The sequence below is a fragment of the Primulina eburnea genome, chromosome 4, assembly GCF_022965805.1.
Source record: "Primulina eburnea isolate SZY01 chromosome 4, ASM2296580v1, whole genome shotgun sequence".
NCBI classification, from domain to species: Eukaryota; Viridiplantae; Streptophyta; class Magnoliopsida; order Lamiales; family Gesneriaceae; genus Primulina; species Primulina eburnea.
In genome coordinates, this window is record NC_133104.1 from 41,513,173 (window position 1) to 41,525,069 (window position 11,897).

Sequence of the window (11,897 nt, forward strand, 5' to 3'; positions counted from 1 at the left end):
TTGAGCAAATAATTTCTCTACAACCGATTTTTTTTAATCAATTTGATTGGTCGGTTTTAATAGTGAAAATCGATCGATTCGGTTGGTCATAACAATTAAAACCGTTGTTGACTCCAAATTATAATCCAAGTATTATATACGTAGTATAGATATATTAGTACAATTACCAAAATACTTACTTTATCATATTATATTTTGTTTGACATCATTTTTTCTTACATAATACATTGCTTATTTGGCACAAATGTTTGAAATCATAGATGCAATGGAAGAAATAAAATCTATAAAAATTGATGCGACCGTATATTAAAATCATATAATTGTCATTAAATTTAGTAATTTAAAAATATAATCCAAACAACACTTTAATTTAGTAAAATATAAATTGTGTCTGAGAATTTATTTTTATTTTTAATTTCCCTACTTCCCTAAAAACTCGGACTATTAATTGTTTACAAAATTTATATTTATATATTACAGAAACATAGTATCGTCGTATTAAAGTCGATGTCAAAGATCTTTATCCGATCAAAGACTTTTGGATTGCCTAGTCCTGTCATCCTCATTATATTACACATTATTTTGAAATGGTCAATGGTAAGAATTTTCCTTATTTACACGCAATCACATATTTGTCCTTGCCTAGTCCTGTCCTCTTCATTCTACTTCTACTTAACAATCCGGGCGACGCCTGTTCTAAGTCAAGAGGGGAAAATAGCCTTTCTCCCCGGTGGATCCTGTGTTTTCCCACTGCCGAAAAACCAATCGGATAGTCTTATGATTCTTGTTTTCTGATATACAGAGTTGAAGTTGGCAACTTGAATCCCCTGGCAGTTCTGATGTCTAACAGATGGCCGCTTGCCTCAATTTTCTTGATTCTCACAAACCTTTTAGCCTTCGCCATGGCGCAATCCTCGTGCTTCAACAACGGGAATTACACGAATAATAGCACGTATAAGAGTAACCTCGACACCCTTCTCTCTTCTTTATCCACAAATGTCGATTTCAACGGATTCTACAACGCCTCGATGGGTAAGAACCTGGATACAGTATATGCCTCCGTGCTTTGTAGAGGGGACGTTCAGCTCCCTACTTGTCGTGGTTGTATCCAAGAAGCCACCGCTGACATAGTAAGGTCGTGTCCGAATGACAAACGGGCAGTTCAGTTTAATGAATTCTGCACACTACGGTACTCTAATGAATCCATGTTCGGGATCGTCGAGACTAGAAGAGGGTGGTACTTGTATAATACACAGAATGCTTCGAGTCCCGGACAATTTATGGCGGATGTTAGAACGCTAGTGGACAATCTTCGTGACCAGGCCGCTAAAGGTGGTTCTTTGAGGAAAGTGGCAGCAGGGAATAGAAGTACGGTAGATTTTCAGACTGTTTTCTCGCTGGTTCAATGTACCCCGGATTTATCTTCGGAGGATTGCGGTAGTTGTTTAATTGGGGCTATTGCGGATATTCCAAGAGCTTGCAACAACAAGAGAGGGTGTAGAATTCTAAGGCCTAGCTGCATTCTTCGTTACGAAGACACAACCTTTTACAATGAAACCAGGCTTCAAGAATTACAGGCGCTTGCCGCAACACCACCGCCGCAACCACCCACATCAGCATCACTACCACCAGGCACGCTGTCGGCAACACCAGGTAACAGATGATATTATGTACTTTGTACCTTTACAGTGCAAGATGAACCTTCTTGAACTATATTGATGATTTCTTCGCAAGATCTTCTGTTCTCTCGTTTTCAGTTGTTGGAAAAATAGCTTTCAATCTTGATTTGTTCATTGGATTTGCTAAAATTCATTCCAGACTGTATGTGATCCTATTTATAAAGGTATATCCACTAAAACATAGCAATTATATGATTATGTGAAGGGATAGTGTTTTTTTAATTAATTAATTTGTCCAATTTTGTGTTTGGTTTTTTATAAACTCATTTTTAGTTTTTTAGACTATCTTGATCTAATGGTAGGTGTTAATATTCACCAATATTACATCAATCATATGATCAAAATGGTCGAAAATTGGAAATTAGTTTATCAAAATCAAAATTTAAAAAAGACAATAATAATACTTAATTACGTTTTAATTTTTTTGAAATAAGATTCAGACTCATCACGATTTTGCAGGAAAAAAAGACAATAATAAAACTCGAACGACCATCATCATTGTTGTTTCGATTGGTGTGTGTCTGATAGTGGCTGTATTTGCTGGCATGCTGCTAATTATGAGAACAAAGAAGAAACCGAAGGAAATACTTGAATGTAAGTTTTTTTTTCCCCACAGTTTTTGTGGAACTTAATTAATATTCTTCAGGCATAGCAAACAATGTTGCTGAAACTGAAGCTTCCCTTTTTTATTTGAAGGCGGTATTGACTCGGCGGAATCTCTACAATATGATTTCTGCGAAATTAAATCCGCAACAGATGATTTCTCGGATGACAATAAGCTGGGGCAAGGTGGATTTGGTGCCGTTTACAAGGTAATCAAATGATACAGATTTTATTCAAAAATTTCCTACGTCGATTGAATATCGGTAATGACAGTACTCATGATACAAACTAGATTGATTGGAATTTGAACATGTTTGTTTTTAACAGGGAAGACTTTCAAATGGACAAGAAATCGCTGTAAAAAGACTGTCCATGGATTCAGGACAAGGTGATGTGGAGTTCAAGAATGAAGTCTTACTAGTAGCCAAGTTACAACACCGGAACCTTGTTAGATTTTTGGGTTTCTCCATTGAAGGAAAAGAGAGACTTCTCGTCTATGAGTTTGTTAAGAATGCAAGTCTTGACAAATTTTTATTCGGTAAATGAATTTCAAAGTTATATCAAGCTAGAAAGTAACGAGTACATTGCTTGTGAACTCAGTACTTATTCTTCGGATATATGTACACACACTACAGATCCAATCAAGCGCACAGAGTTGGACTGGGAAAGACGCTACAAGATCATAGGCGGAATTGCAAGAGGACTTCTATACTTGCATGAGGAATCTCGACTTAAAATAATTCATCGTGATCTAAAAGCCAGCAACATACTTTTAGATGGTGAGATGAACGCCAAAATTGCAGACTTTGGTTTGGCCAGGTTGTGTGCCGCAGATGAAACACAGGGCAATACCAACAGAATTGTGGGAACATAGTAAGTGTTGTTTCATTTGAATTAGGGACAAATTCAGAATCATTTGTAGGAGAATGAAACAGGTCATCCAGACCATCAGTCATTAGTTTGGAGATGAAATCAGTATCTTATAGGAAACTTAGACGAATTTTACAATGTTCTTTCTTTTGGTGAAGTCATGAGCTATTTCTTCTCAATCGATACTAAAAACTTCTTTCCACTTATTTGGAATAGACTGCACAATTATGCTTTTGACTACAGATACTAATAACTTGCATGTTGTGCGCAGTGGGTATATGTCACCGGAATATGCAATGCACGGACAGTTCTCTATTAAATCCGACGTATTTAGCTTTGGTGTGCTGATCCTAGAAATCGCGACTGGCCAGAGAAACAACTCATTTCGAAATGGAGAGACTATAGAAGACCTCTTAAGTGCTGTAAGCAAATCTACTTGTTTCTGAGCCTTATTCTATTGTTATTTGAAGCCAATTACCAACTCTATTATCAGTTGTAGATTAGATGGTTGCCAGTTAATCCCTCAACTTTTATCACTCTAAATTCACCATGCACCTTAAATCAATTATACGGACTTCCATACTAGCTGTCCATGAGCTGTTAAATGCTAGTTTATTTAAAAGAAATATGTCACAGGCATGGAAGTATTGGCACCGAGGAACGGTTGAGGATATGATCGATCCCGTGCTGAGGGCTAGTTCGGGTTCCTTGCGTGATATATTACGATGCATTCATATTGGACTTTTATGTGTGCAAGATAATTTAGCAGATAGACCAACAATGGCTTCTGTCGTTCTAATGCTTAGCAGCTTTACCATATCTTTGCCGGTTCCTTTAGAGCCAACAATTTTCACAAATAGCCGTATTTCGAAGAATGTATTATTTCCAGCATATGATTCAAGAGAGTTCGGGTCGACCACATCATCAATATCCCAAAATAAGTCACCTCATTCTACTGAATCAAATAACGTCATGTCAATTACTGAGTTTTATCCGAGATGATATCTGAAAATTATGCCTGGTTAAGGTTCGTGAATAAAGTCTCTGTATTTGTAATTTAACTAGTTTTTCACCAGTGGACAATTATTTTATCTAATTGATTATTAAAATTAGTATATATGATAATTTGTTTACTTTCTCTATAACTTGACTTTTTAATAAAGTGAAATGTTTATTGTTTTCATATACATATAGATCTTAACAATGAAATATTGAATAAAAGAGCAATTTTGTATTTTGGCTGAAAATTAATATCACGTTTGTATTAGACAATGAATGACATTACATAATGTGTTTATCAATTATATTGTATTCACATATAAATTTATGTGTCATGTAGAAAACAATAACTATAACAAAATAAAATGATAAACATGATACAAACTTTTAATGTGGTTTTAATTTCGATAAATAATCTAAATTAAAATACAAATAAATTAAATGGATTATAGATCATACAATTAGAAAAAAAAAAAAAGAAATTACAAATTTTGAAAAACTTCCTTAAATATAACATTTGTTGTTGAATTTTTCGGGTTGCTATCACTATCACATATCAAAACTTTTAGACTCTTAGGATTCATAACTCTGGATACGGCAACGTACAACTGACCATGACTAAAAACAGAGTTATTTAAAAAAAGTCCTATATGAGACACTGATTGCCCTTCATTTTTATTGATTATCATTGAATATAATACAATCAAAGAATACTGAACTATCTTTGTTGAAATTTAAAAGGAAGCCTTATATAAGAAGGCGTCAATGACATTCTTGGAATAAACACTTTATGACATGCATTACTTCCAGTAAGAAATTTTCCTTCCAAACATGGTTTCCGAACCTTGTCACGATCAATTTAGTGTCATTGCATAATTCAAGAGAATGATCTATGTTGGAGATAAAGTACTAATTGTAAAAGAAACATTTATAATGATAACTTACTAGATAAATTTATTCAAGTATAAAAAAATAGTAATTTGTATTTAATATAAATTTATTTAACATGAATTATTAATAATAGCCTACTAACAACTCCATAATCAATTTTGGCATTGAAGTAATTTAACAAACAAAATTTGCCTCTTAAGTATGTCAAATTCCATACATATATTTTAATTCTAAATATGTTAATTAACAATTTTTTCTTATTTATATTATTTTGCATGAATAAAAAAATAATAAAAATGATAGTTAATATTAAATTGGCTTACGATTATTTTTTAATAATCTATAATAATTCGAAAATTGTTGGTCTAAGATTAGAGTTAATATATTGAAGAGAAAAATGATTTTATACTATCATTGAAATAAATATATTAGATCTCAAAAATAAAACCAAATTAAAAATAGTTCATCTAAAATATAGATGAAATTTTTTAATTATATAACTTTACATCTATATATATATATGTGTCATTAATTTTAAATTAATAAAATAATTTCAACGGAGCACAATTTTTGAAATATGTTTCAAAATTTCAGAATTCATATTTAAATTTTGAATAACAATTTGAATTTGGTTTATAATTTCCAGAATGAAATTTTATTTCTAGATTTGAAATTTGAAATGTAATTTAATTTGGTTTGTAATTTCTAAGAAAGATTCAATTTTCAAACAGTTATACATACAGGCATTAATATACAGTTTTAATAATGAATTAAATATTTTTAGACATTTATCATAATATATATTACCACATTTTTCGTTTATTTCTTTTTTTAGAATGTCATTTAGGCAGCAACTTATTAAATTTAGCAACAACTCTGCTTATATATATATATATATATATATATATATATATATATATATATATATATATATATATATATATATATATATATATATATATATATATATATATATATAGATATAGATTTTTAACACTCAATCAATTTTATTTTTAGAAAATTTAAATAAACTAATTAAATATTGTATTTCTTTTTAGTAAGTAATTTGGGCAGTAAATTACTTAAAATAGCAAAAATTATTTTTGGATGATTTACCTCATGAGTGATACTGAATATCACAATCATTTTTATTTTAAATTTATTTATACAGTTTTTACTTAAACTGATTGATATAATTAATGCAAAATTTTTAATATAGTTTACTTTTTCAATATAGTTTAGTTTTAATTTGAATAATAAAATTATATAATACATAAATTACATTTGAAATAATATAAATTTAATTAAATTCGAAATTGAATTAAATGAATTGATATAATCAATGCCTGTTGTGGGGACCCAGACGCTAATCCATTCCTTAATCGTCTTTAGGAACATTTAATCATTCATAATAATAAACAGGGTCTAAAATTTTTCTTTTAAAATGCAAAGCGGAAACGTAATGTAATTAAAATCAAATTACATGTTAAACATGAACATACAAATCTGATGTCATCTACAATAATCCCACTAGGTTCAACTACATATCAGTGCTGAATCCTAAGTTGCTTCTGAAGCCCGGATCTCCACGCTATCTAGTCCAGCCTCGTTCTCTTCTTGACCCCGCTCCTATCCCACCTGTTGCCATGCACACATACAGACAAGACAACAGCCGGATAACTCCGGTGAGAATTACATTCTCAGTATAAACCATGTATACATGCAATCATATAAACAATATAAAAGCATATCACGGATAATTCTAACATGTATCAGATCAGAACATGAATCCATACAATACTAAATCAAGTTCTAACTATGTACCTTAATCAGGAACATACTCAATATCAAGAATAACTCCTATTCTAAACATGTGCCAATATCAGGAACTTAATCAATATCAAGAATACTTCTATTCTAAACATATACCAATATCAGGCACATACTCAATATCAAGAATAACTTCTATTCTAAACATGGACCAACATCTGGAACATGATCAGTAACAAGAATAATTTCTATTCTAAATATGTACCAATATCCGGAACATAAAAGGACATGAACCACATTCAGGAACATAATCAACATCAATCAATATCAATCAATATAACTGTCACTCAAGCTCGTGACTCCACGTTTTAGACTAGACTCAATCCTAGTCTAGGGATCCCGGTTTCCAGATGTGGTATTCCTATATCGAATTCCGTAAAGGATGGAACCATAATCTCTATTACTCGATATAACCAGTGCCCTGGTATTCCTATATCGAATTCCGTAATAGAAGAATTCCAATACCCTTTACTCGATATAACCAAATATGGTGTTCCTATATCGAATTCCGTAATAGATTCCATTACTCGATATAACCAAACATCCAGTGTCCTGACCTAACCGTCAAGGACTGTAGCTCTATCGCTAATATCCTATCTTGAGACATCGTGCAATGTGCCGTGGCGATACCACCACTATCCGGCACTTCTGTCACAAGATAACTCGTCTAATACCTGTCATCTAGTATCAAGAGAACAAGTACATCAATCAACTTAATGCAAATATCAATGCAATAAGGTAAAGTATGTGATTTAGGGAAACTCGAGTCAAACCTCCCTCGAGTTGTGCAATCCCAACTCAACATTAATTTATAACTTTATCTTCTCGGTCTGACGAAGAAGAAGAAGTCCCGACTCTATCTCGGTCCATTCCCAATCTGGTAATAACAGTTGAATAGGTATAATATCAATAAACAACTCAATTCAATACCTGTTCTGATCAATATCAAATCACAATACAATCTGATCAATGTCAATCGACATACGGTATATCAATACAATCTAAATCAATACCGACTCTGATCAATTTCAATCAACTGATGTTTCGACGGCATAACAATACTGTCTCGATAATCCCGTCAGTCCAAACATCATGGATATAATACCAGAACTCATAATCAATATCGATACCAGTCATAATCTCAATAACAATACATATCCGATATGAATTCTCAGTCAAATTGATTCCAAAAATCATAACAATTACAGAAACAGTCTGTTCCTTAATCTGACTTCGATTCTATGATGTCTAACATGACCGGAACATCATATATGAATCCTATTCAATTCTGACAATAGTCTAATTTCAAAACATGTCAAAACGTAGAAAAACTTACGTCCAGTCGTAGCCTACGTTGATAGGAACTCGGTACCGAAGTCGGCTTCAAAATCAGACGGACGAATTCCTCGCAAAAGGCGTAAGGATTTTTCACAAGTTCCCCTGACCTTTCTCTCGTTTCTTTTGATTCTGAAGAAAACTTTGCATGTATATATATATATATATATATATATATATATATATATATATATATATATATATACCTCGCGCATGCAAGAAAACAAGTGGCTCGATATTCATTCAGCACGCGTCACGCTCGGGCGAACATAAAGTTTCGCCCGGGCGCGGAACTCTCGACCCTCGTCCACAAAACATTCGCGCTCGGGCGGATAAAAACTTCCGCCCGGGCGCGAGGGGCTCGGCTCTCTTCCTTTCCTCTTTGGCGCTCGGGCGGACATCAACTTCCGCCCGGGCGCGCAACCCTCGGCCCAAATCTTGAGCTTTTCATATTCTTAGTCCAAATCTCATCTCGGAATGGCCCGGCTATAATTACATCAATTCATAATCAATAAATCATTTTAGATTACGTTAATCAAATTCTTGGGCATTACACATATAATAATTGAAGCAGTCATTTATTGCAGTGCACGTATGTCAATATTGGTGATAAAACTTTCTTTTTTTAAAAATGATATTTTGACGGATAATTACTATTTTTGACAAAAACTCTACTTTTATATATATATATATATATATATATATATATATATATATATATATATATATATATATATATATATAGAGATTTGTGGAGTGAGAGGAGACCTTTTTACTTTTTATGCAATGTAAGGATTTGTTTTGTCCTTTTTACTTTTCATGCAATGTACCTGTTTGTTTTATTATAAAAAAATCACGTGAGAAAATTATCATGTCAATTTTGTGAAACAAATATTCAAAAGTATTATTTTTTATTGTAAATATAGTTAGAGTTATTTCGTCTAACGAATAAAGATTCGTGATACCGTCTCACAAGAGACCTATTGTTTATATATATATATATATATATATATATATATATATATATATATATATATAATTTGTAAATATAGATTTAGTTATTTCGTCTCACGAATAAAGATCCGTGAGACCGTCTTACGAATAAAGATCCCTTGAATCAAATTTTTTTGCGTAAATGCTGTTATTGGATGTTTATGTGAAGATGAAGATGGGGTAGTTGGCACGTCAATGAAAGATTAATTGTCACCGATATATATTGTTAATGCTAAATTAACTGTAACGGAAGGTTAATTCATTAGGTAAAAATTTGTGTGAGACGGGTTATATTTGTAAGACGGGTCTCTTATTTGGGTCATCAATGAAAAAGTATTAAATTTTATGCTAAGAGTATTACTTTTTATTGTGAATATGGGTAGGGTTGACCCGTTTCACAGATTAAGATCCGTGAGACGGTTTCACATGAGATCCACTCAATTCATTAAGGCCAGCTTGGATCGATAAATATGAAATTAAATTCATAATTTTGAATTTTGAAAAATGAACGAGATTCGAATAATTATACATAAATAATAGATTGATTATTATTTTGTCAAGTGTTTTTAATCATATATTCTGTTTTAAGTTGGCGAGTACATTTTTGTAAAATTCAATCGGTGTCACAAATCTGAAAACTCAGGGTCTCAAACTTTATCTCTTGAGCAAAGAACCCTTCGACTAACAGAATTTGAAGTGGTTTTGTGACATCAATTGATTTTTACAAAAGAGTAGATCTCTTATGAGACAGTTTCACGAATTTTTATCTGTGAGACGGGTCAACCCTATCGATATTCACAATAAAAAGCAATACTCTTAGCATAAAAAATTAATATTTTTTCATTGATAATCCAAATAAGAGATCCGTCTCACAAAATACGACCCGTGAGACCGTCTCACAAAAGTTTTTGTCTTTACGAAAATACCTGTATCAATAAATTCAAATATTCATACCCATAATTGTATATTTAAGGTAAGTGTATCGTTATGAACCAAATAATAATTAAAATAGAACGAAACAATCACAACAGTTTTACGTTTACAATCATCTGGCCCATTTCGGATTCGAGTCGAGTCGAGTCGAGTCGAGTCGAGTTGAATCTGGATCAAAATTCATTTTGCTGCAAATCCAAGTCAGTGTTCGTTGATGTGGATAAGGCATGATCACGTGTTTGATATCGATCTTATCTCCGCATGTTGACGACTGTTTATCCAGGAGCACAACAAAAACTGGCCATGCCCTACACTATTCATTGTTTAAGAAAAATATGTGTCTGTGTACAGTATGTATATACGTAAGAATTCAAAAAAAATTGCCTAAATTTTGGTTTATTAATTCCAATTCAAATTAAGATTTCATAAGTGGGTTTAAGTTACTAATAAATATGAAAAGTATTCATTCTCAACTTAAATAAATGCAAAGATTCATATAATGTACATGTTTATCAAAAAATTAAATAATTTATTTCTAAAATATGTTTAAAGATCCAGTTTCGGATTTTAGCCAACCGAAAAGATCTTCTGATCAGCCCAGAGATAATTTGGATTATTGATCAATCAAAAAAATATTCAAAAACTAACAAAAATATCGATTTTTTAGGATCCTTCCTTTCAAGAACAAAGATAGAATCAGATCAATTTCCGAAATATCTTTCTAGATATTACTCAATATTCCGGCTATTCACGGAACGTGAGAAGCAGATGATCGATCATTCATAAGAAAACATTATTTTAATAATATAAAAACATCATGAAATTATATATTATAATGAAAGACATTGGAAAAAGAAAGAACGACAAATTAAATAATTATTCAATATTATAAAGAGAGGAGAACAAGACACTAAAATACCCCGAGTTCACATATACATGTTTACTTGGGCATATCATATATAGATTTTGAAAAAATAAAAGAAGTTATAAGCGAGCATCTGGAAAGTAACTAAGTTGGTCGAGTATATGAAATTTGAGTATCACAAAAGTCTTCTCCGCTTGATTCGATCTGCATCTTCTACGTTTTTATTTTGTGTGTTTGGTCATCAGAGTATCACACGTACCAAGAGTTCACCAAATGCACACTTCAAAGACAATAACTTCTCATTCTTCTTCATAAAAAATAATAATAAGCATAACACAAAAACTCATGTGAGAAGGTCTTACGATCCAATTTTACAATACATATTTCATTTGGCTCTACCATGAAAAATATTACTTTTTATACTAAAAATATTAATTTTTATTATAAATATAGACATAGTTGACTCGTATCACGAGTAAAGATGCATGAGATTATCTCATAATAGACTTATTATAAACATTATATATTATTGAAAGTGATAATAATAAGATCTAACGTTAAGATTCCAAAACCAAAGAGTCTGTCTATTTCTTCATCACTTGTTTCACATTTAGAGCCATTAAAACACAATTTCAATTCACGGACATATTTGTTTTCCCTCAATTTCTAAAAATTTTAAAGTCGACTTGCCCCATGCATTCTTGTCTAATCTAGGAATGTATACTATACGGACAATGCCCACAAATTAATGATAAAAACTTGTGTGAGATGATATCACGGGTCGTATTTGTGAGGCAGATCTCTTATTTGAGTCGGGTCACCCATGAAAAAGTATTACTTTTTATGCTAAAAGAATTACTTTTTATTGTGAATATGGGTAGGGTTGACACGTCTCACAT

General features: G+C 31.9%; 1 protein-coding gene across 2 annotated transcripts; it reads left to right on the forward strand.

Moving 5' to 3' along the window:
- The first annotated feature begins 633 nt into the window (after window positions 1-633).
- On the forward strand, window positions 634-4,227 carry LOC140829045 (cysteine-rich receptor-like protein kinase 15). 2 transcript variants are annotated; one of them, XM_073192001.1, is made up of 7 exons: window positions 634-1,632; window positions 2,139-2,273; window positions 2,376-2,491; window positions 2,610-2,820; window positions 2,918-3,155; window positions 3,424-3,574; window positions 3,789-4,227. In XM_073192001.1, the coding sequence occupies exons 1-7, from the start codon at window positions 840-842 to the stop codon at window positions 4,152-4,154; spliced, it is 2,010 nt and encodes a 669-aa protein (XP_073048102.1). In that variant the 5' UTR covers window positions 634-839; the 3' UTR covers window positions 4,155-4,227. The 2 variants fall into 2 exon arrangements, with proteins under 2 accessions (XP_073048102.1, XP_073048101.1); XM_073192000.1 differs by having other exon boundaries at window positions 636-1,653.
- The last annotated feature ends 7,670 nt before the right edge of the window (window positions 4,228-11,897 follow it).

What these genes read in the sequence shown, in the direction of transcription:
- LOC140829045 (XM_073192000.1), top strand. Translation starts at nt 840, where the DNA reads ATGTCTAACAGATGGCCGCTTGCCTCAATTTTCTTGATTCTCACAAAC. An exon ending in GATTTGGTGCCGTTTACAAG is followed by an intron (nt 2,492 to 2,609) that starts GTAATCAAATGA and finishes TGTTTTTAACAG; the next exon opens with GGAAGACTTTCAAATGGACA. An exon ending in AACAGAATTGTGGGAACATA is followed by an intron (nt 3,156 to 3,423) that starts GTAAGTGTTGTT and finishes TGTTGTGCGCAG; the next exon opens with TGGGTATATGTCACCGGAAT.